Source organism: Physella acuta, unplaced genomic scaffold (genome assembly GCF_028476545.2).
Source record: "Physella acuta isolate Inbredline_101_S28 unplaced genomic scaffold, ASM2847654v3 ptg000621l, whole genome shotgun sequence".
NCBI classification, from domain to species: Eukaryota; Metazoa; Mollusca; class Gastropoda; family Physidae; genus Physella; species Physella acuta.
In genome coordinates this window covers 223,258-249,922 of record NW_026732140.1, presented here as the reverse complement: position 1 = coordinate 249,922, position 26,665 = coordinate 223,258, and the positions used below count along the sequence as shown (strand labels likewise).

The 26,665-nt window shown below is 35.6% G+C and overlaps 1 protein-coding gene across 1 annotated transcript; it reads left to right on the top strand.

Annotated features, from left to right (window-relative positions):
• The first annotated feature begins 9,279 nt into the window (after positions 1–9,279).
• LOC131948025 (uncharacterized) lies at positions 9,280–25,452 on the top strand. The gene is made up of 6 exons (XM_059309483.1): positions 9,280–9,388; positions 14,839–15,105; positions 15,951–16,175; positions 16,269–16,490; positions 18,645–18,713; positions 20,551–25,452. The coding sequence occupies exons 1-6, from the start codon at positions 9,334–9,336 to the stop codon at positions 20,739–20,741; spliced, it is 1,029 nt and encodes a 342-aa protein (XP_059165466.1). The 5' UTR covers positions 9,280–9,333; the 3' UTR covers positions 20,742–25,452.
• Positions 25,453–26,665: the final 1,213 nt, after the last annotated feature.

Below are 26,665 nucleotides of genomic sequence, written 5' to 3'. Positions count from 1 at the left end.
AGTTTTCACCGAGGCATGTTGTAAAGTGGATGCATGTATGTTTAGAAATTGGTGGGGGCCGTGTTCATACTAGAGTCGGTGAAGTTTTCACCGATGGATGTTTCAGAGTTGGAACATGCATGTTTAGGAATTGGGTTGGGTAGCGTTCATACTAGGGTCGGTGAAGTTTTCACCGAGGCAGGTTTCGAAGTTGATACATGCATGTTTTGGAATTGATAGGGGCCGAGTCTATACTAGGGTCGGAGGTGTTTTGGTTTCGCCGAGGCAGGTTACAAAGTTGGTACATGCATGTTTATGAATTGATGGGAGCCGAGTTCATACTAGAGTCGGGGGAGTTTTGTTAACACCGATGCAGGTTTCAAAGTTGATACAGGCATGTTTTAGGAATTGGTGTGGGTCGTGTTCATACTAGAGTCGGTGAAGTTTTCACTGAGGCTGGTTTCGAAGTTGGTACATGTCTGTTTTGGTCGAGTCTATACTAGGGTCGGTGAAGTTATCAACGAGGCTGGTTTCGAAGTTGGTGTATGCATGTTCTTGGAATTGGTAGGGGCAGAGTTTATACCAGGGTCGGTGAAATTTTCACCGAGGCAGGTTTCAAAGTTGTTACATGCCTGTTTGGGAATTGAGGGAGGCTGAGTTCATACTAAGATCGGTGAAGTTTTCACCGAGGTAGGTTTCAAAGATGTTACATGTATGTTTAGGAATAGCTGAGGGGCAGAGTTTATACGAGCGTCGGAGGTGTTTTGTTAACACCTAGGCAGGTTTCAAAGTTGTTACAGGCATGATTTGGAATTGATGGGGGTAGAGTTTATACTACCGTCGGGGGAGTTTGTGTTTCACCGAGGCATGTTTCAAAGTTGTTACAGGCATGAGTTGGAATTGATGGGGGTAGAGTTTATACTAGAGTGGTATGGTTTCACCGAGGCATGTTTCAAAGTTGGTACATGCATGTTTTGGAAATGGTGAGGCAGAGTTAACCTAGGGTCGGAGGAGTTTTCACCGACGCAGGTTTCAAGGCTAGACCATGCATGTTTAGGAATGGATAGGTGCCGTGTTCTTACTAGGATCGGTGAAGTTTTCACCGAGGTAGGTTAAAAAGTCGGCACGCGGATATTTTGGAATTGGTGAGGCAGAGTTTATACTAGGGTCGGTGAAGTTTTCACCGAGGTTGGTTTCGAAGTTGGGTGTGGATGGTTTTATTTGTATATGGAAAGATTTAAAAGTTGGATGGGAAAGTTGTCACTTGTGACAGTAAATGAATACGGATAAATGGTTGTCTGTAGGTTGGTTACTTTGTCGTTTGTCTGTGCAAGGAATAGTGTTGGTAGACGTCCGTTCTGTTTATCTATCGGTTGTTAATGAGTTTAGAGGATGGGAGAAGGGTGAAGGGGTTGCAGACAAATGGAAGGGGAAGGGCGAATAGTGATAAAAATAACTCACCCAGCCCCTTAATCAATAAAAATTATTGATTTGTACTTTAGAGTGATTAGATTGAATGATATGTATACTAACGTCATATCATATTTAGTTTTTACGTCATTATTTTGGTGAAATTTAAATGTAGACATTTTAAACGGTGTGTCATTTGACACGACGTACTATAACGTTGATGTTTTTTAAAACTTGAAGTTTATAATCTTAAGCAAATTTTTACTAAGGTGATCAAAAAATTAAGATGACAATGTAAGATATAGAAAAAACAAAATACATTGAGTGGTAAAAATAAAAATTTTTTTAATTAGACGTAATGTATTATGTATAAGTAAACTTTCTTAAATTAAAGAAGTTCAAGTCAAAAAGTAGTTTGATGAAAACTGTAATACTAAAGCGAACATGGGAAGGTAATCTGCTGCAAGACTAAGATATATTTTCGTCTTCCTTCTAGGTTCATTGTCTTTTTTGGTTGAGGTTAAACATCGCCATGTTTTCAAATATTGCGATGCAAGCTAAGTTCTCTGCCCTCTTACTTAGTAATCGCCTCCTCTACCCATTGTTTGCAACACGCTTACAAAGAAAAATATCCCACCCCTCTACTTGAGGCATAAAATACAAAGGTGTATTGTGCCTTGTCGTCACAGAAAACAAAAACGGTGGCGTCTAATGTTGATAACCTTTGTCTTCCTAAATTATATTTTAACTTGTTAAAGAAATTGAATGTTTAGTTAAGAATTCTGACGAGAATTTTTTCACAAAGGACGATACTCGTGTCTGTAAACAAGGCTGTTCTAATTTTAGAACAGTTGTCTTTCCTCTCGTTTCTCTATTAGGGAAGACACGCGACACGTCTTTTAAAATGTAAACAAGCGTGCACGGGGTACACTTAAAATAAACCTCGTTGTGAAAATGACAACGGGATGGTGAAACTTTTTGGAAAACACGCTTTCATGTAAATAAAATAAGGGTCGCTTTTGTTGTCGCCATGATAATGTATACCTATAAGTTCTCTCCGCCTTTACCGACCTAGTATGAATTTCGCGCGCGTGTGTTTGTGTGTGTGTGCGTGTGTGTGTGTGTGTACGTGTATCTCAAAAAAGTGTATCATGTCAACACCTGGACAACCAGTCATAGTCAAAAAGGCCTACTTCATTACAGATCTATAGGAAATCCCTCTTTACATGTACTTACGTTAGGGGGAGTAAACTCGGTTGAACCAAAAAATGCATTTAAATATATAGAGTTATAGAACCTTAAAGTTAACAGATGATGAAAAAATAAAATTAAAAATTAAAATTAAAATTAAAATCCACCTCCTCACCCACCTCACTTAGGTGGTGGAATCTTTTACTATATATCCTTTACTCCTACTCCTGTTCCCCCTTCACCTATCTGCTTACCCACCTCACTGAGATGTTGAAGTATTTCCCCCTTCACCCACCTGTTCACCCTTCACCCGCCTGCATACACCCCTCACCCATGTTACTATAAGCGAATATGTATTGAACACTTGTTAAGTTTACAGGATGAAATTTTAAAAGCCTTTGATAACTTGGAAAAACGTTAATAAATAAATAAAATATAAGAAGACTTTTGTTTTAATTTTAGTGTGTATGTGTATGTGTGTGTGTGTGTGTATAGAGTTGCTCAGCTTAATTACAGCACCAGCTGTCGCCACACTTAACGCGGAGAGGGACTCGCATTAATCATCATGAGCTGTCAAACCGAGTGGTAAAACCCATTAAAGTGGTAACAGCTGTCGCCACACTTAACGGTGGGTTCACGGATAACCACTTAACGCATTCGATTAAACACCGGACCCCTGCGGTGATCGCTTCCGCGAACTCGACATAAATCCATGATGCGTGACCAATCTAATTAGGCCCTTGTACGGTCCTTCTAAAAAACAAAGGATCGCTGGTGAATCGATAAGTAACAGCTGTTGATAATGAGTAGGTGTAGATAAATGCCCCCGCTATACAAAGAATGTTCTAGTACACGCTAGCACACCCCTCCCCTCAACCCCCGTCATTACTTTCCTCTCCTCCCCGACCATCCCTCTCAACCACCACCACCCCTCTCCGCTTACTATTAAACATACATACAATCAAATAAACAGTGTCTTTTATTTTAAACATCATACAACAAAGAAAAGAACTATATCAAATAAATAAATTAAACAAAGTTATTAAAATCAAATTAATTAAAAGGAATTTCAAACTAATAATAAATTAAAATAATTAAAGTTACAAAATTAAAATTTAAAAAAAAAAATTTTAAATCTAAAAATTTAAAAAATTAAAATCCAATTACGTAACTACTCAATAATAATTAAACTAATTAAAAATTAAAATTAAAAAATAATTAAAAAATAAACAAACAAAATACAATCAAAGTAATTAAATTACATAACTAGTCAATAAAAATTCAAACTAATTATAAAATAAAATTAAAAATAAACAAAATAAAAATAATTAAAAAGTAAACAAATAATCAAATTACGTAACTCGTCAATAAAAATTAATAAAAATTTTAAAAATTCATTAAAACTAATTTAAAAAACGCACTAAAATTACGTAACTAGGTCACTGATTACGTCACAAGGTCATTGATTACGTCACAAGGTCACCGAAGGTGACCCACCCTCCGCTCCTCCGCCAACGCCAGTTGGCGTAGCATTTTACTATATGTCTTTGCGCATCCGCATCCGCTCCTCCACATCCCACTGCGCCAGGCTGGGAGTATTTTACTATCTCTCATTGTCCCTGCGGCGCATCCTCCTCCCGAGTATTTTGCTATATAACCTTTGCGCAACCCCCTCCACTCCTCCGCCAAAGATACTAACCAAAAGTGACCTAATATACTACTAATATATATATATATATATATATATATATATATATATATATATATATATATATATATATATATATATATATATATATATATATATATATATATAAAGCTCAATTCTGTATGTAAAAATGCATATGTTTGTCGTTGACATACTTCCATGGATTAAAGTGCTAGACTATTATCGTGCGCATTTGTCTAAATTTATGAGTTAAAAAATTACTATTGAAAGTGTTGGGAAATAATTTTCATTTATCAAACTGAAAGTAATAATTTGCGGCATGTTCATTAAACACAAGTTTTAAAAAAATATCATTTTTTACAAAAATTCTAATTATGTCTTTATTTAGTCCTATAGCACTTACTTCCCTTTGATAAATTAGGAAAACACAATTACTTCCCTTTATAAAACCATTGCATTAGTGGAAAAGAATTTACTTTTTATTACTTTGTTTTGGTGTTGGGAAAAAAATAATTACATAAGTAGCGGGGATTGATCAAGTGCAAATGTTGTAGGTATTTTACGGATAAGCTTGGAGTATTAAAATTGTTCATTAAATTGAAACAGGCGCGTTCGTTTAAGTGAGTGCAAAAGACTATGAATAGGTTGGGGTACTATAGTCGTTCATTGAGCTAAAACAGGTGATTCCGCCCCGGGCGTTTATGTTCGCGTTAGTGTTTTCTTTGTGTTTAGGTGGGTTTGCGTTAGTGGTTGCGTTTTGATTTGGTTCGTTTTTGTTCTTTCTTTTTTCGTTTTTGTTTTTTTTTTTTTTTCTTTGGGTTTGTATTTGTGTTTTTGGTTGGTTTTGCGTTTGGATTTGGTTTGTTTTCGTTTGCTTTTTCTTTGTTTTTTTTGTGTTGGTATTGGTGTTTGTGGTTGGGTTTGTTGTTAGGTTTTTGTTTTCGTTTGCTTTTTTGTTTGTTTTTTCTTTGTGTTTGTATTGGTGTTTGTGGTTGTGGTTGGGTTTGTTGTTAGGTTTTTGTTTTCGTTTGTATTTGTAATTGTGTTAGCGTTATGTTTGCGTTTTGTTGTTATGGTTTCGGTTGGTTGTGGTTTGGGTGGGCAATGCCGGGTTTATGATGATTACTAAACACACAGGTAATGGTCTTTAACAGAAAGGTTTTTCACAGAAGCCAGAGCAGGGCCTGGCCGGGACGGCTAGTACTTTATAAATTTACATGCGTTTTTTGAGAAATCGGAAATATTGGAAACTACTCAATATATATATATATATATATATATATATATATATATATATATATATATATATATATATATATATATATATATATATATATATATAACTAGATCTATATAAAATTTAATTATTAATACTAATAGTTTCGCTGTCTCTCTATCTATCTATCTATCTATCTATCTGTCTGACAAGAACGCTCTAGAGAAAAGACAAGCAATTTAAAAACATGCATAGTAATTCGAAAAACGAAGTATGACGTCGACACATTTAGCGCACAGAGTAGAAAATAATCTCCAGCCGGATAGTGCACACATTTATATGACGTCATTGATTATCGTGTAAACATTCAATACAAAGGCAATTTGGTCTAATCTAAGTGGTTTGCGTGAAGAGTTTCTTTCATACAATTCTTCGGGTAGGGGCGAAGCCCCACCCCCGCGTAAGAACGTCTGAGCCCCCCCCCCCCCCTCCCCAACTCAAAAGAAATTTCTTCATCGATACTCTATAATAAAATTACCGCCTAATTAATGTGTCTAATCTAAAAAGTGGTTTTCTTGCAATGGGACGGTAAACATGTTTTTTTTGGGGGGGGGGGGGGGGGGGGGGTGGGGGTGGTGTGTGGGGGGGTGGGTTGGTTTCAGTGTTTCTTTTAGACTTTTTCCTCCCCGGAGAGGGGTGGGGGTACTTGAAATTTTCGGGGGCGGGGGTAGAATTTTCTGGGAGGGGGCGGACACTGGAAAAAGTATATAATTATATTTCGTTGAATGGGACGGTAGACATGTTTTTTTTGGGGGGTGGGGGGGGTGGTGTGTGTGTGGGGGTGGTGGGGGGTGGTGTGTGGGGGTGGGGGAGTGGGGTGTGGTTGGTGGGGGTTTGGGTTGGTTTCAGTGTTTCTTTCAGACTTTTTCCTCCACGGAGAGGGGTGGGGGGTACTTGAAATTTTCGGGGGCGGGGGTAGAATTTTCTGGGAGGGGGCGGACACTGGAAAAAGTATATAATTATATTTCGTTGAATGGGACGGTAGACATGTTTTTTTTTGGGGGGGGGGGGGGGTGGAGGGTGGGGGGGCGGTGTGTGGAGGGGGTGGTGTGTGTGGGGGGTGGGGGTGGGGGTGGGGGGTGGTGTGTGGGGGTGGGGGTGGGGGGTGGTGTGTGGTGTGGGGGGGGGGGGGTGTGGGGGGGTGGGGGTGGGGGTGGGGGGGGTTGGTTTTAGTTTAGAGAAAAGAGACAGCACTATCAGCCTAGCGCCCGTTGTACCCTTCCTCAACGGGCCATTTTTCTCGTTAATACTAATAGTTTCGCTGTCTGTCTATCTATCTGACAAGAACGCTCTGTCTGACAAGAACGCTTTGTCTGACAAGAACGCTCTAGAGAAAACACAAGCAAAATAAAAACATGCACAGTAATTCGAAAAACGAAATATGACGTCGACACATTTAGCGTAGAGTAGAACATAATCTCAAACCAGAGAGTGCACACAGTAAAATGACGTCATTGATTATCGCGTAAACATTGAAAAAAAGGAAATGTTGTCTAATCTAAATGGTTTGCGTGAAGAGTTTCTTGCATACAATTCTTCGGGTAGGGGCGAAGCCCCACCCCCCGCGTAAGAACGTCTGAGCCCCCCCCCCCCTCCACAACTCAAAAGAAATTTCCTCATCGATACTCTATAATAAAATTACCGCCTAATTAATGTGTCTAATCTAAAAAGTGGTTTTCTTGCAATGGGACGGTAGACATGTTTTTTTTTTTGGGGGGGGGGGGGGGGGGGGCGTAGGGGGGGGGGGGGGGTTGGGGTGGTGTGTGGGGGTGGGGGGGGTGGGGGTGGTGTGTGGGTTGGTTTCAGTGTTTCTTTCAGACTTTTTCCTCCCCGGAGAGGGGTGGGGGTACTTGAAATTTTCGGGGGCGGGGGTAGAATTTTCTGGGAGGGGGCGGACACTGGAAAAAGTATATAATTATATTTCGTTGAATGGGACGGTAGACATGTTTTTTTTGGGGGTGGGGGGTGGTGGAGGGGTGGGGGGGGTGGTGTGTGTGGGGGGTGGGGGTGGGGGGTGGTGTGTGTGGGGGGGGTGGTGTGTGTGTGGGGGGGTGGGGGGGTGGTGTGTGGGGGGGGGGGTGGGTTGGTTTCAGTGTTTCTTTCAGACTTTTTCCTCCCCGGAGAGGGGTGGGGGTACTTGAAATTTTCGGGGGCGGGGGTAGAATTTTCTGGGAGGGGGCGGACACTGGAAAAAGTATATAATTATATTTCGTTGAATGGGACGGTAGACATGTTTTTTTTTTGGGGGGGGGGGGTGGGGGGTGGGGGGGCGGTGTGTGGAGGGGGTGGTGTGTGGTGGGGGTGGGGTTGAGGGGTTGGGGGTGGTGTGTGGTGGGGGGTGGGGGTGGGGGTGGTGTGTGTGGGTGGGGGGGGTGGGGGTGGTGTGTGGGGGGGTGGGTTGGTTTTAGTTTAGAGAAAAGAGACAGCACTATCAGCCTAGCGCCCGTTGTACCCTTCCTCAACGGGCCATTTTTCTCGTAATACTAATAGTTTCGCTGTCTCTCTATGTATCTATCTATCTATCTGTCTGACAAGAACGCCCTAGAGAAAACACAAGGATATCTATACTAATAGTTTCACTGTCTGTCTGTGTATCTGACAAGAACGCTCTGTCTGACAAGAACGCTCTAGAGAAAACATAAGCAAAAATTCTATCTGACAAGAACGCTCTAGAGAAAACACAAGCAATTTAAAAACCTGCATAGTAATTCGAAAAACGTCGACACATTTAGCATAGAGTTGAAAATAATCTCAAGGCGGAAATTGCACACAGTAATATAATGACGTCATTGATTATCGCGTAAACATTGAATAAAAAGGAAATGTTGTCTAATCTAAATGGTTTGCGTGAAGAGTTTCTTGCATACAATTCTTCGGGTAGGGGCGAAGCCCCACCCCACGCGTAAGAACGTCTGAGGGGGGTGGGGGGGGTGGGAGTTGAGTGGGGGGAGGGGTGGGGGGGGTTTAATTTAGACTTTTTCCTCCCCGGAGAGGGGTGGGGGTACTTGAAATTTTCGGTGGCGGGGGTAGAATTTTCGGGGAGGGGGCGGACACTGGAAAAAGTATATAATTATATTTCGTTGAATGGGACGGTATACATTTTTTTGGGGTGTGGGGGGTGGGGGTGGTGTGCGTGTGGGTGGGGGGTGGTGTGTGTGGGGGGGGGTGGGGGGGTGTGGCGGGGGGGTGGTTTTAGTTTAGAGAAAAGAGACAGCACTATCAGCCTAGCGCCCGTTGTATCCTTCCTCAACGGGCCATTTTTCTCGTTAATACTAATAGTTTCGCTGTCTGTGTATCTATCTGACAAGAACGCTCTGTCTGTCTATCTGACAAGAACGCTCTAGAGAAAACACAAGCAAATTAAAAACCTGCATAGTAATTCGAAAAACGAAGTATGACGTCGACACATTTAGCATAGAGTTGAAAATAATCTCAAGCACACAGTGTGCACACAGTCATATGACGTCATTGATTATCGCGTAAACATTGAATAAAAAGGGGGTGGGGGGTGGTGGGTGGGGAAGGGGGTGGGGGGTGGTGGGTGGGGGTGGGGGGGGGGGGGTTGGGGGGTGGTGTGTGGGGGGGGGTGGGTTGGTTTTAGTTTAGAGAAAAGAGACAGCACTATCAACCTAGCGCCCGGTGTATCCTTCCTCAACGGGCCATTTTTCTCGTATAGAATAATTATACTACTTGAAAGTTTAGGGGAGCTCACTTCCGCTTTATTTTGAAAATTAAAATTTTCCACACAGCATAGGCCTACCTGGGTTTTCTCCCTTGGTGATTATAACCAAGGATAATCTTTTTTAAAATGGCGTCTTTATCAATTTGTACTTTACTGACATCGTTCTTCCTGTTTGTTAAAGGTATGTTGTAATCCCTGTTACTGTTATTAATCTAGATCTAAAATCTAAGGTAAAACTGCATTGTAGGCCTACTATTCCTAATTAATTACTTTAATTTTATTTTATTTTCCTAAATTTAACCAAATCAATATAAAACTCATAATAGGCCTAAACATAAAATTTATTAATTATTATTGGCCTAGGCCCTAGGGCCCTAGTATTTTGAAAATGAAACCACACCTTTGTAACAAATTTTAAACATTCTGTATTAAAAGTAAAAGATGATGCCAAATAATTTGAAATAAAGGGTAATCTATCGTTTTGGGTACGTAAAATCGCCCGCGATTTGTAATGTGAAAAACAGGTGACTCCTTAAATTTTAATAATTATTTCACATTTTGAGGAAGATTTATGTTTTAAAAAATTCAAAAATGTTTCCTTGATTCATTTATGTACCTGTTTTTAAACAATTGAATTAAAACTTTTCCGTAATAAATGAAGACTAGCGATGTTTCCAACAGATGCAACCATGCTCATTTACTATAGCAGCCATCTTGTCTAAGTTTTATTTTTATAAGCTTTTAGCGCCAGATTCAGGGGGAAGCCACTCTATTTTACAAATGGCTGCTGTTTATATAGCAAATCTTGCTCTCAGACACTGCTGTTTAAAGTTAATTTCTGGTCTGTATCGATATATTTAGCCATTGATTTAGGTTTATTATTCATTTATCTATAATATTTGACACACAAGTATGACAATATACTTCTATTAAAGCCTTGACAATGAGGTAACGTTTTCGTACATAAATAGCCGCGGGCGATTTTACGTACCCAAAACGATAGATTACCAAATAAAGTATGGTTTACAGTACTTCCGGTGGATTCCGGAACTGTGTGACAGACTTTGTCAATGTTTTCTTGTTTTTTACTGCTATACTCTGCTATAGTATAGCAGCTATACGATTCCGGAATAATAACCGACGCTAAACTAAGGTTTTACCCTAGACTCTAGTTGTAGATCAAGATTCTAGATCTAGTTAAATACTAAAATAGTAAAAAGTAAAAATAGGCCCAGGGCCTAATATTTAATATAAATTAAATTAAATAGTATGGGACGGAGTGGTCTTGAGCAGGGGTTCCCAACCTTTTTTTTACTCTAGAGCACATTCTAAAATATCGGTAGGGTGGCGGGCACCGCCTATTTTAAATCGACAAACTCCTTCCATAACTGGTCATTTTCCCAAATTTATTTTCTTATAGGCCTAGTCATAATGTATTAATAAATAATAAACAAAAATGTTTCAAAATTTTATTCAAATTGCATACACACAGAGAAATGTATTTACAAAACGTAAATAGTGCAGTCTGGCTCGCCGCTAGACACATTGGGACAAGTATCAAACATATTTAATATACCTTGGCAGTCAAAAAAAAATTAAAACTGTAACAAATGAATAAAAATAAATCATATTTTAAAATAATGTTTATGAAAATAATTCTGTCTCTGTCGAATAGTGAGAGGCAGGCACATACAAATCGTTCAGCGTGCGCCATGGCGCCCGCTGGCACAGGGTTGGGAACCCCTGGTCTAGAGTCTAGTGGTAGAGAGCAGGACTGCTAACCCGTAAGGCTCGAGTTCTAATCCGGGTTCAAGTCAGTTGAAGGGACGTTATATATCTGATATAATAAACTCACTCTAACTCTATAGATCTAAGTATAGGCCCATAGATTATTTTATAGATCTAGGCCTATAGAATATACTACTAACTACTAGATCTATATATATTTTAGTAGGCCTATATACTATATTATATAGGCCTCTATCTGGTAAAACTCCATTTTAGCATATTTTATTCGCTGCTTCACGTTCACCTCCGTTTGAGCGTATTTTATTATAAACACAACCCTAGCAATTAAGAAAAAGCACACATATTTAGAAGAATATATGAAATTCGGCTTTACTAAAACCACAATGGAAGTGGAGTAAAAAAAAATTACTGCGCAAAGTTGTTCTTAGTCATGAGTCTATGAAGATTTCAAAGCTGAAATGGCATTTTGAGACGAGTCATTCGGAACACACCAAAAAAGATATGGAGTTCTTTTGTCGTCAACAAGCTAGTTGCCAGCGCCAGATGCTTGATCGAGCAGGAAGTTTTCAATAAGAAAACACAGCATTAGTGCAAACATCATTTGAAGTCGCATTAGAAATTGCCAAGCAAAAAAACCTCTTACACAATAGGAGAAAATCTCATCAAACCATGTTTGTTGAAGATGGTGAAATTAATTCTTGGGTATTCCGGTGCAGTAGAGATGCAACAAATATCTCTGTCTAATGATGCTATTCAGCGGCATATAGCAGACATGTCCATAGATGTTAAAAAACTAATTTTAAATGAAATCAAACTTTCACCATTGTTTGATTTTCAAGTTGATGAATCAATAGATGTTAGTTCGTGTTAGCAGTTGCTTGTCCTTGTGAAATATATTCATTCAGATGATAGCAAAGAAGAGTTGCTATTTTGTGAAGATATCATGGAGAAAATAATTACGTTTTTTGAAACTGGATTATTAGAATGAGAAAACAGCTGTGGGGTTTGTACGTATGGTGCGTCATGTTTGGGTCAAAATCAGGCTTTCATAAAAAAGTAAAAGATTTAGCTCCCTAATCAAGGGGAAGCCACTGCATGATTCGCCAGCAAGACTCTTCCGACTCCATTGCTAATAAAATTAAAGTCGTAAATTATATTAAATCTGGAGCCCTAAACGCTTGTCTGTTTCAAGAGCTTTGCAAAGACATGAATAAAGATCACGAGGTTCTACACTATAGTACGCTGGGTGTCAAAAGGAAATGTGAATCGTGTTTTTGAATTGAAAGATATAATCAAGGTGTTCTTGGTAGTGCAAGGGAAACAAGACCTTTTGATATACTTTAACAATAAAGAGTGGTTGGAGAGAGTAGCATACAACTAACTAAACTGATGCATTATCTATATATATAATTCTCTTCATGGGGACCATGTAAGCGCACGCCGTTACTCCCCCGCTCTCTAGGCATATAGCTACCCCCCCCCCCCCCCCCCCCCACCATTCTTGTCAGCTAAGTTTCACCCCGAATGTTTACAATCATGAGCCAACTATTAGGGGTAGATAATTTAGCTTTTAAACTATTTGAAACTAAGCGGAGGTAATAACAAGTTCTGCTTGACTTTTCATTGTCGTCCGTAAGCTGTCGTCACGGATGGCTGCTTTCACTGTGGGGGGGGGGGGGGAATTGAAGGGAGGGTTGTGCATTCTTGTCAGCTAAGTTTCACCCCGAATGTTTACAATCATTGAGCCGACTATTGGTGGTTGGTTAATCCTCATCACTCCCTGTGGAGTATAGGGCAGCAACAAATCTCCGCCATTCCACCCTGTCCTGGGCGAGCCACTTTAGTTCATGCCAGGTTTTGCCAGTAGCCTGTACTTCTTCTTCCATCTCCCTCCTCCATGTTCCCAGTGGTCTTCCTCTATTTCTCTTTCCGGGTGGGTTCCACTTCAGCGGCATGTTGGGGAGTCTTTTTTTGCTCATGCATAGGACATGGCCCAGCCATCTCCATCTCCTCGTTCGAACTTCTGAGACAATGTCGTTTAATCCTGTCCTTCGCCATATTTCCTTGTTCGGGACTTTGTCGTCCCATTTTATCCTGAGGATGCGTTGGAGGGATCTTCTTTCAAAGCCTCTAAGTCGGCTCTCTCCTTTCTTGTTTAGGGGTAGATAATTTAGCTTTTAAACTATTTGAATCTAAGGGGAGGTAATAACAAGTTCTGCTTGACTTTTCATTGTCGTCCGTAAGCTGTCGTCACGGATGGCTGCTTTCACTGTGGGGGGGGGGGGGGGATTGAAGGGAGGGTAGTGTCGAATTCACTAACTATGAAGTACTGAAAAGTAGAAAATAAAACAACTAAATAGTGGCGTATTTATTTGAAAATGACTAAATCTATTAGTCAAGTATAGATTTAATTGTGCTCAATTGATCATCTACGACTTACATAGCAGATATGACTGATATGTGCTTAAAAGCTAAACTAAACCTAAACCATAATAATTTTTTTAATTAAAATGTAACACAATAAAAAATAGCACTGCTCTCTTAATCGGTACCCCAGTCACAATAAATGCTTTTATTATTGTAAGATATTATTCCTAGTCATATTTAGCATGAAATAACAGCCGACCGGGAGTAGCCGTTTGGCTATTCCCAACCGACTGGGAATAGCATTGGCCATTATAAATAATAGAGTACTGGTACTACTCTAGAGCTAAATCTAGATTCTAGATTTAACTTAATTTTCAGGCCTAACTCGGAGTACTGACACTAACTTTAAGTTTAGTTCTCAAAAAATCTGGATGATTTTAGATACTGATGTACGATAATATAATAGACTCTTCGACACAATAGGTGTGTTGGGTTGTTATAGTATTGTAATCTCAATCAGTTTTATGGTTTTGTCCAATTTTGCCTGCAGCCAGTTGTCTTGGACTTCTTTGTTGAATGCCATTTTTGCCAGAAGCTACTTAGTTTGAGCCTTATTGTCAGAAGTTATTTCATTTGGAGTCAATATAGTGTGGACTATTTGTTGTCGGCAGGCATTTGGTGGCAGGCCTATTTGAGGCTTGCAAATAGTTATGATCATTTGTTATAAGCAAAATACCAAAAATGCTGAAAACATTCATTTTCAGTAGAATTATGGCTAGGCAGGGCAAAAAGTTATTATGTGACGACAAAAATAAGATAGGACGGATATGATTGGGGGGGGGGGTGTTTAAGGTGAAGAGAGGTTAAAAACATGACCTCATTTACTATATATACCATATTTGCCTTTAGACATTTAATTGAAAATTCTATATATTTCCTAAAACCCAGTGCAGGTTACATCCTGCTAGTAAGTAAGTAATAAATAAATAAAAAATCAAAACTTGATAATCAATACTTATTTTTCCTTGAAATATACTGTGAAAAGTTTCCTGTACAGGTGGTTTTAACAACTTGGTAGACCTAATCTTAAGACACATCAATTGAAACAAACTTGAATAAAATTCATACAACAAATATAGTTTTAGAATTTTTAAAAAATCCTTAATAAATATTTGGAGACAAATAAAAACTTTTTCCAGAAGTTAAAAAAGGGCATTTTTTGTACCACATAACTGCAGTATATCCAGTGTGTATAATAGGAGCTCCTATGTGGCAAGTGCAAACACTGCATAATTTACTCTATTACTAGTAGTAAACTAGCTTAAATTATCTAGGCAGGAATAGTTTAAAATTTTATTAATAATAATGAACTGTAACTAAAGCTCACCTATTAATTTTTAATTTTATTTTAAGCTACTTGTAAAATATCTGTGAATGCTATAGACCGAAAAAGTAATTGATGGACATTTAATTATGTCAGATATGTATAGGACTTAATCTTAGAAAATATTTCAGGTGATTTTGTACTTCAAAGCGAACGCCAATGTGGAACTTATTTAAATCCTGTTGAAGAGCGAGTTCTTGATGTTGATGAATTAGATGTTTTTTCACATAGTGGCAATCAATATTATGCATCAAAAATGGATTGCATTCTCACAATTATTGGCAAAACATATTATCAATGGGAAGTCACTGTTACTCAGCTAAACATTGACAAATACAAGGATAGCTGTAGAGAACAACGTGCACCATGCTGCAATGATTACTTGAAAATTTTTAACAGTAAGTGTTATTGAATTTTATTATAAAAAGTAATGTACTAAATATCCCTCATTGTTCATCACAGTACCTCTTTATCACATTTCATCTTCACTTACTTATTGATATCAAATAAGAAATATGCAAATACCTATATAGAGGTAACTTTTCCACTTTTTTAATGCAAATCTACTTTTCTATTTGAGGAAAATAGTCTGCTGTCATTTTTACGCTCTCTGAAGTGTCCAGGCTTTCTCAATTCTACAAGCGATATTATTTAGATTAATAATTTTTAGTTATCTGTTGGTTAATTAAAATATGTACATCATCTTATATTTGACTTATTGGGAGGCATTTATACTGAAGGTGAAAGGGGATTATTAAGTGATTAATGTAGTGTGAAATTTTTTTTTATAGATCATTTTTTAAAAATGTCCTTGAAAATGTCTGAAAACCTGGGAATGTAGGGAACAAGTTGAGAACATTTACACCCCTTCCCCTTTCAAAAAATCAGCTTTTTCTTACTCAGGCAGTTTCATACCCGTATTTAGTTAATGCTTATCTTCCACAATAATATTAAGTAAGAATGAATGTATTGATTTTCAAGGTAAGCAAAAAGCTTCAGTATTCTGGTCAGAAATATTGTTTTAATTAGTTGACCAGAACTTAAGTTTAGAAAAGCTTCTTCTTAGAATAGTATATTGATTAAGATCGGATGACTGAAAACAGGTGATAAAGAGCAAATGTAGCCTACATGTATTACAATGCAATGTGTTTTAGATGTCCTTATTTTTCAGGTATGGTAGTGTAGATAGAAGAACACAATGAAACCACTTTTGATTGACATGATTTATTTCTGAAAATTATAGGTTATAGGGTGGATAATGCAAGATTGTTTCCTTCTGTTCCATGGAGAGGTTTGTGTGGTACTGACCTTCCAAAGCAGTCAACTTTTACATCAACACAGAATTACATTACAATTCAGTTTAATGCAAATCCTGTTGAAGATTTTATGACTGGCTTTGTTATACATTTAAGGCAGTATCCTAGAAGAAATTCAGGAAGTGAATTTTCACAGACAGGATATATTGGAGGTGAAATTTATCAGTTATTGAAATAAAAAAATTTAATTATCAAATTTTGATTTATTTTATTTCTGAAATCAATAACATCCTAATTTTGTTTAGGTTGGAATGATGGGAGTTTAACTGAACTACAGATAGATTGGTCTGATCAGGAACTAATACCTGGAGATTACCAGCCAGGACAGGACCCTACCTTTGAGTATGATCCTAATGGCATACCCTGTTATGAATGTATTGGATGCAAACGAGACTACTTCAGAACAACAGATATTGGTATTGCTGTTAGAGCTGGTTGCTATGTTTGTACCAAGGAGTGGCTCCAAGGTATAAAATTATGTATTTCAATATAATTCTTTAAAATGCATCCATTTTTTAATACAACTTTTGTTACTGTCTGTTTTTAATGAAAGCCTGTTTATAGTTATAAATTATTTTATTATCCATACAATCTATATATATAATTATCTTCTTGGAGACGTTAGAAAACACCAAGCTGTAAGCGCGCCTAGTAGTCCCCTCTCTTCCTCTCTAAGCATATCGCAACCACCCCCGCCTACACATGGTCTGGTGAGCTGTGGTTCACGCTAAATGTTTAAAAACCATAGAGCCGAGCTTAGTCACGCCTATTAGGGGCAGATAATTTAGTTTGAAACTATTTTAAACTTAGGGGAGGTAACTAAGAGGAGGCTGCTTTCACAGGGGGGGGAGGAAGGTTTTAGGGGTCATCCATAAATGATGTCATGCTTTTTTCGATGATTTTTACCTCCCCCCCCCCCCTCCCCTCCGTCACACATGGTCACAAAAAGCCAGACCCCCTTTCCCCCCTAAAATGACTTCACAACTCAGCCTACAACCCCCCTCAAAATTGCAGTTGAATTTTTCTTAAAACATCGATATTTTCCAAATCTTGTCTGAACTCAGTCAAAATAGAGTATTTTAATCAATCCCTATTGCAATTTATTAAAACAGTTTTCTAAAACGCAAAATAACGTCTAAAATTTGTTTTCTAACATTGCTTTTTTATAATGCAAAAGTGTGATGTCGCAACATCTGAACCCCCCCTCCCCCTCATCACACGCCATCACAAAATTATGGACCCCCTCCGAGTGTGACGTCATTTATGGACGACCCCTTAGTGTTTTAAAGCAAATATTTTCAGTGACATTATTGATACTGTCGAATACACAAATTATGAATGACTGGAAATTAGAAAATAAAACTAAATAGCGGTGTGTTATATGCCGGGGGTCGGCTCGTGTCTAAATAATAGAGGAAAATTATCAGTATTTTATATACATTATTTATGGAAGCTGTTTCCAGAAATAATAATTTTGTAAAAAGAACAAAAATTGCATTAATATAGTTTTTTTTCAGAATTCAAGTTTTTAATAGTAAATCTTGGTTATGATAACGCTGGCGAGGCCATTTTTTGTTGTATTTACTTTAGTATTTTTCTCGTTAGGTTGATTTTATATTTTTATAGAATTTTTTTTTTGTAAAACAACACGCAAAATGGCATTTTTAAAAATATTTACATGGCCGCATTATAAAATTAACCAAAATTAAAGTATGATAAGACAAATCCGATCCATGATTTTTTTTAGAAAAATGGATATACTTTTGTTTTCTATGATTAAGAACTTATGAAAAGTAATTGTTGTCATTAATTGTCCTGACAGAAGCATATTTTTGCCAGAAATAATCAGTAATTCATAATTTGTGAATTCGACAGTACCACTGCTGTCACTGAAAATATTTGCTTTAAAACACTATCAGTAAGTCCTTAAGGACGATTACCCCCCCCCCCCCTTTTCCCCTAACCCCCCCCCCCCCCCCCTTTCCCCTACCCCCCTCAGGCTCCTCTTAGCTACCTCCCCTAAGTTAAATATCATTTCAAACTAAATTATCTGCCCTTAATAGCCGTCACTAAACCCGGCTCTACGATTGTAAACATTTAGCGTGAACCACTGCTCACCAGACTTCCTAGAGAGGAAGAGAGGGGACTGCAAGGCACGCTTACAGTTTGGTGTTTTCTAACGTCTCCAAGAAGAGAATTATATATATAGATTATATCTTTCTTCAATAAATACATAATTTCTTAAAATTTATGAAGGACATTTAAAATTGATGTGTAGGACATTCAATCACGATTAATTTATATTGGTAATGTTTAGGCTTTAGATCAGCAGGTAAAAATATATGATTCGTTTAGCTGTAGAGGTTTTTAAAAAAAATTTCCAGTAAAACATGAAAATAATTACAGGCTTAAAAAGTTAACTTGTTATAAGTTCTAAGTGAATACCAGCAATTTTTCCCTTTTTTTAAAAGTATCATAGATCTTGATGAATGATGTTAAAGTGTTAAATTATTTCCAGGTCCTATAGTATTAATTTGAGTGAAATAGAAAGGAATTAATGTAATAACAGTTGCAGTTGTTTTCATAGTGTTCATTAGCTTCTCATGTTATGTTATTTTTAGGTAATGCTCAAGCAACAAGACAGTGTCTCTCTAAAGTGGGCTACCGGGAAAAACTACGTACACTGATAGGTATAATATGATTTATTGTTTTTAATTTTTTTTTTTTTGCTAAAGTAAAAGCAAATTTGTAAATATTCAGTATAGTTTAATTAAGGAAGTTTAACGGATTTATGTCGAATGTTGAGAAATTTAGAAAAAAATTTAAAACTGATATTGTGGACATTGTGGCAAGAAAATACAAAATCATCATAAAATAAAGTGCAGTAAAAATTCCAAAACCACTTCTATCAGTTAATATCTGACAGCTGCTTACTTGTACAGTTTTGTCCGTAAGTATTATCTCAAATTTGTAGTTTCCTACCAACTTTTGAGCGAATTCCAGTAACCAGAAGTAATATGATCTCTACTTCCGGTCTCTCAAAATTGCTAACACTAGTACCATTAAAGCTAGGTTGACAAAATTTCAAATATAGGTATTAGATTGTATGCTGAGGTTCCTTTCAACTTTTGTACTATTTCCAATATCTGGAAGTGGTACACTGCTCTATTTCCTTGGGAACACAATAACTTGAATACTGTTTCAGTTAGGTATACTAAATTTCAATTATTTAAGTATAAGATCTTATACCTGGATTACTCTCAAATTTTGAGCGACCCCCATATCCGGAAGTGGTACTTAACTTAATTTCCGGTTTCTAAAATACAGATTAGTTAGATTTTATAAATAGTTAAAAGATCTTATTCTCTTGATTTTATCAAATTTCAAGTGATTTCTGGTGAATAATTAGTATTTTATGGTATTTCTGATTTCTCAAAAAAATACCACTTCTACTGGACCAATTTGTTTTAATTTTTTACGTAGGTCAAAGCTCAATGACAATGCACTTTGACATAAAATGTGGCTTAATTAGATGTTTAATTATCTTTTAAAATATTAATTTGAGTTTCACTATAGAGTACAGTAGCACCTGGAGATTCGTATTTACTTCACTCCATAACATTGCCCATATGTTTAATTGTTCGTATCTCAAAGCTGTTTTTTCCATTTAAATTTTATAAAATGCTATTAATCCATTCCAGCCTGTCCCCAAATTCCTACACCACTTGTTTTTGTTACTCATTTTTAATAAGAAAAATGCAAATGGCAAAAATAGCAAATTTTTAATAAAAACATAACTAAGGAGAATGTAAAGAAATAAACTGGTTTTATAGAGTGTATAGTCTTTTGAAATGACCCAACATGAGCTTACTGAAGATGATGGAGGAAGTGTGGGGTGAAGGAGCTTTACTTTGTTCATTTACTCTTTACTGTGTTAATGCTAAACTTATTAGGTCTCTTTAACTTACTTGTTGCCCTTTGAACTTAATTGCTACTTGATAACTTATTGTTACTTTTGCTTAATTTTCGTGAATGCTTTCTATTCACTAGTCTTTCCCTTGTTTGCACGCTTTACTCATTTTCACCTGAAGCAGTCTAAGACAAAATCTGTTAAAGTGGTTTGATTCTTCCTCCCTTTCAGAATGTTGTGGAAATTAGTTTGACTGAGTTATTAATGCACAATCAGTTGCAACTTTTTCAGGTGGTATTTGCTATGAACTGTAAAACCTGCAGATTCAGTTACTCATATCCTAAATTTTGCTGTTAACTCAAAGCAAAAATAGCTCTCTTGACTGCTTATATCCCAAAAATCTCACATGTTGGGGCACTTGTATGTCGAGGTACCAATGTTCTAATTATTTTAATCCATTTTCTCTATTTGATTGAAAACTAAAAGCAGTATTGTGTTTAATGATTCATAAAAATCTATATTAAATTGTACCTTGTCCAGAATAGCACGATGTGTTTATTAACATATTTTGTTACATGTTACACAAAATCAATTTTGTTTTCCAATTGATCTTGCAGACACATCAGGAAGTGGCTCAGTTGCAGACTACAGGGGCTGCAAAACATTCCTTAGAGGAGTTCAGGGCACTACTTATATAAGTGTTTGTATATGTGATACAGGTCATTGTAACAAAGGAGTTGGACTACACAACAGCTGGATGTTTGTTGCATGTCACTCTTTGTTATTGCTGTTATGTTTTATCCTTTAAGTACCTAAGATTAAAAATAACATCCTTATTGTACAAACTGTTGGTTTACTATAATGTAAATATTTACACACACACACTACTTTATCAGACGTATATACCCATGTAGGCCTACCCATCTATATATTATATATTGATATCTCTTTATATGTATATAATATATAAGCTGCTAGGTAGTGTGTCATAGAAAACAAAAAAATGTCACGTTGTTGTACTTGTATGCAATTCATTGTTAATTCTATTTTGTGCTGACTTAATTTTTTTTTTGGTCGTCGGCAGTTTCAATCTTCTCAAAATATTCTATACATTAACACAGTTATCATTTTTTCAACTGCGTAATGTCTTATAATATTCTCTCTTAGACTGGTGGAGCAAAAGTGATAAATATTAATAATGGTAGAGTGAATAGTTAATAATTAATTTTTATGGTTCTTTGAGGTAATTTTAAAGGGAAATAACTAATAATAACTTTGCAATCAAAGTTTAAATTATTTCCATTTAGTGTCTTTTGGTTCTAAGAGCCATGGTTTTTTAAGATTAAAGATTTAATAAAATGATTATTATTTTCCAATAAGTCGTTTCAGAGATTTATGGTAACTAATTGTATTATCCTATAGATCAATACGTATTTGTTTTTACCAATTCTTGCCGATTTAGCTGGTGTGCATTAAGTTACAGGAAAAAAGTCACACGAATAAAAGTCACAAATTAGTATTTGCATGGAATTTGTTAATACTTTTATCTATTATAAAAAAAACTTACAATTAATTAAATGTAATGTAACCATTTTAAATATAAATGTGTGCGTTGTATACATATAGTAATATTTATAACACATAAAAAAATTTTTAGAGTAAATTTTTTTGGCTTTAATTGTAATCCTGTTTTACATATAATATTTAATAGAATTTAATATAATGCTCGAACCTTCTTGGTTTCAATCGTGTTTGTTAAATGCTAACTTTAAATTAGCGTGAAATGGCATAAAGAGATAGTTAATGTGACTTGCTGCCCCAACTCATCGCAACAATAGTTCAACCACCTTTATCACGCTCACAACAAATCATTGGATCAAACCAGAAAGCTGACACGGTACTAAGACTGTGATTGACGCAAAACGTAAACAACACAATATGGACGGACAAAGCCGACTTAGGAGAGGCCGACCAAGATAAGGCGTACAGAAAAAACATGCAAGCACAATGATGAGCCTAAATTTCTTTTTGGCGTATTTGAGGTTGCTACGTACATTATCTTAGAGTATTTTAACTTATTATTGTTTTAAACCATAATGTTTTTAAAGTTTACAAATATGCTACCAAAAAATTACCATGCATATTAATAAACACCCAAAATTTTACAAATATCAACAACTAGATCAAAATATTTCTTAGAATTATTTTGTGACCTTTTTCAGTGACTTTTTCTGATAAAACTTTTCGTTGTGACTTTTTTTTCTCTGACTTTTTTCCTAGCAAAAACTGACTTTTTTCTGTTTTTTTTTCCTGTGCCTTTTTTTCTGTTCACCATATAAATGATATGACTCTGATGCTCATTATATTTGTGTAACGAAACTTGTTTTTGAGAAATGGCAGGTGAAGTGTAAGAAATTTTAGAATGATTTAAAAGTGCACTGAACTGGTTGCTGTTTTGAGCATAGCTTTATGCAATGCTCTTTAATTTTTCTCTAAACAATCAACTAACACATCCGCGTTAACATTTAAATTTAAACATTGCTAGAGCAAAGCCTATTCCATAATGACCAGTATATATATATACACACACACACACACATACTTGCATATACATGTACACACCCTCATATATAAATATGCCTATATATATGTACCAGTCGTAAATGTTAACTATACATTTAAATATTTTCATTAATATTAACTTTCTCATATATATAGAGTAAAGAGGACTAATCTCGTTTTACACATCCCTGAGTTAAAAAATTTAAGTTTTGCAATTTTTTCTGTCTGATAACTTGAGTACCTGTTCAGTTATGTTGATGAAATTTCATATCTGAATATTATATACAATTTGTAGTTCTGTATCAACTTTAAATGAATTTTCAGTAACCGGAAAGCCAATAACTTCAGCACTGTATAAGTTAGGTGGATGAAACTTTAAATATAAGCTTTATGTGCAATAGTTTTTTCAGGCTTAAATCAAGTTTTGAATGATTTTTGATAACGTATATGATATTTCACTGCATTTTCTTGGGAACACTGAAACTAAAGTACTGGTTCAGTTAGAAAGGCAAAATTTCATTTAAAAGTATAAAAATCTTATACTTGTATATATATTTAAGTATTATATCAAATTTTTAGTTCTGTATCAACTTTTATCACCAGAAAGCCAATAACTATAGCACTGTTTAAGTAGATGAAATTTAACGTAAGTATTACATTGAATGCGCAGGTTACTGTTGACTTTTGAACAATTTCCGTTATCAGGAAATGGTACTTTATTTCCACGTGAACATGATATCTTGAGTACTATTTCAGTGTTTTAGATGAAATTTCATAACTAAGTATAACATCTTATACTTGGATTCGTTGCAATTTGAATGCCCTATGATAACCGGAAGTGATGCTTTACTCAATTTCTTGTTTCTAAAATAGCAATAATTTGAGCACTGATTCAGTTAGGTAGACCAAATTTAATACATGGGTACAAGACCTTATTCTTTTGATACTTTCAAATTTTAAGTGATTTCTGGTGACTGAAAGTACAAAAAGTCATTTCCGATTTCTCAAAAAGGTAACCAATTTTTCCTTTGTATAGTATTAATGCTCCACTCTATTGGCTTTCATTCACTTTGTGTACAATTCTTTTTTCTACACAATTTTATTCTCTTTAAAATAAAGCGGGAGTAATCTCCCAAATATTCATATATAACACTAAGGGGGATGGCAGCTCCAGTACATTTGGGCTATAGATATGGTTTAATCAATGGTTTTTGGAGAAATCAAAAATAGTTTAGAGTACTACTTCCGGTCACTAGAAATCACTCAAACTTTGACAGAACTCAGAGAATAAGATCTTTTACTCATATATGAAATTTTTTCTACCTAACTTACACAGTAATCTAGTTCTAGGCTTTTAAGAAACTGAAAAAAGGATATAAGTATAAGTGCCACTTCCGGTTATCCAAAAAACTATTTTAAAAAAAAAAACATTCATATTTTACTGGAAATGCTGTTCCCCTTACTGTAATATAAGAATATACGGGAAAGTTTAAGTATATAAGTGTATTTAAGTGTATAAGCACACACACATACATACACAGATACACACACATGTGTATAAATATGTATATATATATATATATATATATTTCTTTCTTCTTATTAAACACTGGGTTCTACATCTTAAATATGTTCCTAAATAGCCATCCATAAACAGAAACGCAGATATATCTTCTCCAATATGGTGATTCAATTTTGGACACATATTAAAAATTGTTTTGATAGCGTGAAGTTGTATAGAATTTAGTAAATGTATCTCAGTTTGTTACAATATGTTACCAAAACTTAATAATGCTTATTCCTAATAAATGTATTTCATTCTATAATTTTCAAAGCAGCAATAGTAGTTATTATTGTTAATTTACTTAAGTATAAACAATGTAGATAAGTAATAATATAGAGCTTATTTTTATGTGGATTAGTAAGCCTGTATAAAAAAAATGTATTTATAGATTTATATTGTTTACTTGAGCTGAGCTTTAGGAAATTATCAATTAAAAAAAAAACAGTTGAATAATATTTTTCATATTAGAATTGGTAAATGTAATTGTCATTGGATCCCTAAACTTTAATCAGATAGCATAGAGAAAAAAAATTCAGATTTTATTTTTGCCAATAATCAATAAATCAAATTGTTTACCATGTTTTAGATTCATAGCTCCAAAAAAAAAAGTTTATAAAAACTGTTTGATTTGTATACTTGCATATTATTTCATTTGAAGTTACATTACTAAACCATAGGCACGTAAGTTAAAAAAGTTTTTTTAGATGTTAAAAATATCAGGTTTTATTTGATTGCGTTCCAAGACAAAAAATAAAAACAATTTTACTAGTTAGGCTAATTGTGCTACTATAGTTCATTATCATTTTGTTCAATCTTAGCTGCTAGAATTATTTGTTTCAAATTTTTTTTGCATCAATAGCTTGTTCTTTATTTTTGGACTTTGATGGCTGTGATCAGTCTATTTTACTTTAGTAGATTCAGAAAGCATTCTTTAGGCATTGATTTGATACTTAAGTTAAAAGCCCTTTGGTTAACATTATGTACAAATTTTCATAAAGTAATTTGACTGATTTGAATATTAAGGGCTGTAACTGCGTTTTCATACCTGGCAATATTGACATTAAATTTGTATTTCCCTTAATTGTATTTTTTAAATATATTTGAATAGATTCAGTGTGTGCTGAACATTATATAATATTGTGTCCACCGACAGATCTTTTTGTTCAATGTAAAATGTGAAAGTTTGTATGAAAAGTGGTCATTGTTATAAAGATTAGACTTATTTGTAGTCTACTCCAAATATTTGTGAACTGATTTGTTGAAACTCTAACAGAGGTTTGCATTCTGTTTTAAAATTTCATAGTACATATTTGAACATTCCAGCTTTGAAAGATTATTTTTGTATATTTTAATATTCAGGTACTTTTTATAAAATAAAGTTTTTTTTACAATTCTGGATTTGTTTGACACCAATTCTATAGCTGTTCAGAGAACAACTACTACTAGACACCGTTATTTTTAATTTCAATTTAGTTTACAGACCTTTATTACATGGATTTTCTTAGCTTGTATTTTAAGTACCCTATATTTTAACAAGCGTTTGTGAATCATTTATTTTTAGAAGTGTGACTGTTTTTAAATGGAATTATTTATAAGTAAACAATACTGACGCTATATTTGTTGGATCATAGTTGTTAGGGCGCTGGTTTGTCCCCACTACCGCCCAGACGCCCCTGGATGCGCTGTATGAAAGCCTTGAAAGTAAATCAACCTCTGTAATAGTTAGGTAAACACATCGGATACCGCCCTAACTGGAGTCAACAGACTACTGCACTGGTTGAAAGGGTGCATCCCCTGATTCGGTTTAGTCATCAAATGAAGTGGCTCATTGTGTGCCTAATGATATATATTAAGGTGATCTTTGAAACGGATTTAGGCGCCATATTGCTCCAGGTCATCGCTGGAGGACTCTGGTGTACGCACCTTATCCGTATCACATAGTGTAGGGGACTCTTAAACAAATGTAGGCATCATATTGCTCACGGGGAATATAACTATATATATATATATATATATATATATATATATATATATATATATATATATATATATATATTAGCTTGTAAAAATATAAGCTTGTAAACTATGTACTTATTTAGGTCAACAGTAGTGTAGGTATAAGGCGTTAGCTAGAACACTCCTAATGGACCTCCAACATGAAAATGATTCGTTTTATTACAGTCAGATCTAGACTAGTTCTAATTGTCGAAGATTTCACCCATTTCTTTTTATGACATACAAAAACCCCACCTCTATAACGTCTACCTCCCCCGATAGAAAATATATACTTTTACCAGTGTGTGTGTTCCGTCCCCGTGTCCCCCCCCCCCCCCCCCCGAGAGTATGAAAAAACCCCACTGAAAATTAAGCCTAGAAACTTAATCTCACGAAAACCACTTCTTAAAAATTATCAATACTTCGGTTTAAATTAAAATGTATTAAAAGCATGTTATTTGCTTGTATGCAGACTGACCATTTGCTCATGTAGTATTTCTGTATTTCCAATAGACTTACGGAAAAAGCAACTGAACTATTTTTGTATAAATAATCAGACTGGGTGATACAATTAAAATAATTGAATTCGTGAAGGTTACAGTTAAAATTAA

Excerpts from the sequence above, each read along its gene's own strand:
- LOC131948025 (XM_059309483.1), top strand. The coding sequence starts at position 9,334 with ATGGCGTCTTTATCAATTTGTACTTTACTGACATCGTTCTTCCTGTTT. Across the intron at positions 16,176-16,268 it reads ACAGACAGGATATATTGGAG|GTTGGAATGATGGGAGTTTA; the intron begins GTGAAATTTATC and ends AATTTTGTTTAG. Across the intron at positions 16,491-18,644 it reads TACCAAGGAGTGGCTCCAAG|GTAATGCTCAAGCAACAAGA; the intron begins GTATAAAATTAT and ends TGTTATTTTTAG.